This window comes from Pterocles gutturalis, unplaced genomic scaffold, assembly GCF_000699245.1.
Source record: "Pterocles gutturalis isolate BGI_N339 unplaced genomic scaffold, ASM69924v1 scaffold12584, whole genome shotgun sequence".
In the NCBI taxonomy this organism is placed as follows: Eukaryota; Metazoa; Chordata; class Aves; order Pterocliformes; family Pteroclidae; genus Pterocles; species Pterocles gutturalis.
In genome coordinates this window covers 60,251-60,845 of record NW_010130788.1, presented here as the reverse complement: position 1 = coordinate 60,845, position 595 = coordinate 60,251, and the positions used below count along the sequence as shown (strand labels likewise).

Below are 595 nucleotides of genomic sequence, written 5' to 3'. Positions count from 1 at the left end.
GAGGTCTTGCTGCTGAAACTGTGCTGGGGTCCCAAGGCACCAGTAAATGTAATCCCTTATGGACACAGGGCAAGACTGGGGGACTTTGGCCATTTTGTAGCATCTTCCTATTGCCTGATGATTATTTATGGGACTGCCTAGGGTTAGTGCTTACAAGCAGGTAGGTAAAGTCCTCAGCTGCATAACATGACTGCACTCTGATGCATAAAGTATACTCAGAGAGGCTACAAACTGCCTGCCTCTGTATATTGGTTGCATACAGCATTGTTTGTGGCTTGATATGAATATGATGGGCTTTCCTGTCTTTCAGCACTGGGGGTAGCATTGTGGCTATTCATAAACACAGTAGTTTCTTTTGACTTGGATTACCGCCTGACTTTAGCCAGTGATAGCAACAACAAAAGTAGAGTAATGAGAACTCTTAGGAAGGCATTTAATTTGATCTTTGATGAATTTTTGTGTCTCATGAACCAGGATTAGCATTCCCTGTATTGGGGAGAGGATTAGACAGAGGGATTAAAAGGACATCTTTACCCCACTGGACTCTGTGGAATAGCCCCTGAGGATATGGCTAAGAAAGAGTTCAACAGGAATG

The 595-nt window shown here is 43.7% G+C and overlaps 1 protein-coding gene across 1 annotated transcript in view; it reads right to left on the bottom strand.

Annotated features, from left to right (window-relative positions):
• Positions 1-463: 463 nt before the first annotated feature.
• The window catches only part of SYT9 (synaptotagmin IX), a gene marked incomplete at its 5' end in the record, with an annotated part of 32,465 nt that continues 32,333 nt past the window's right edge, over positions 464-595 (bottom strand). Inside the window, one exon of the mRNA XM_010080349.1 lies at positions 464-571. Coding sequence (XP_010078651.1) covers positions 464-571 — 108 coding nt within the window. The remainder of the gene's footprint in view (positions 572-595) is intronic.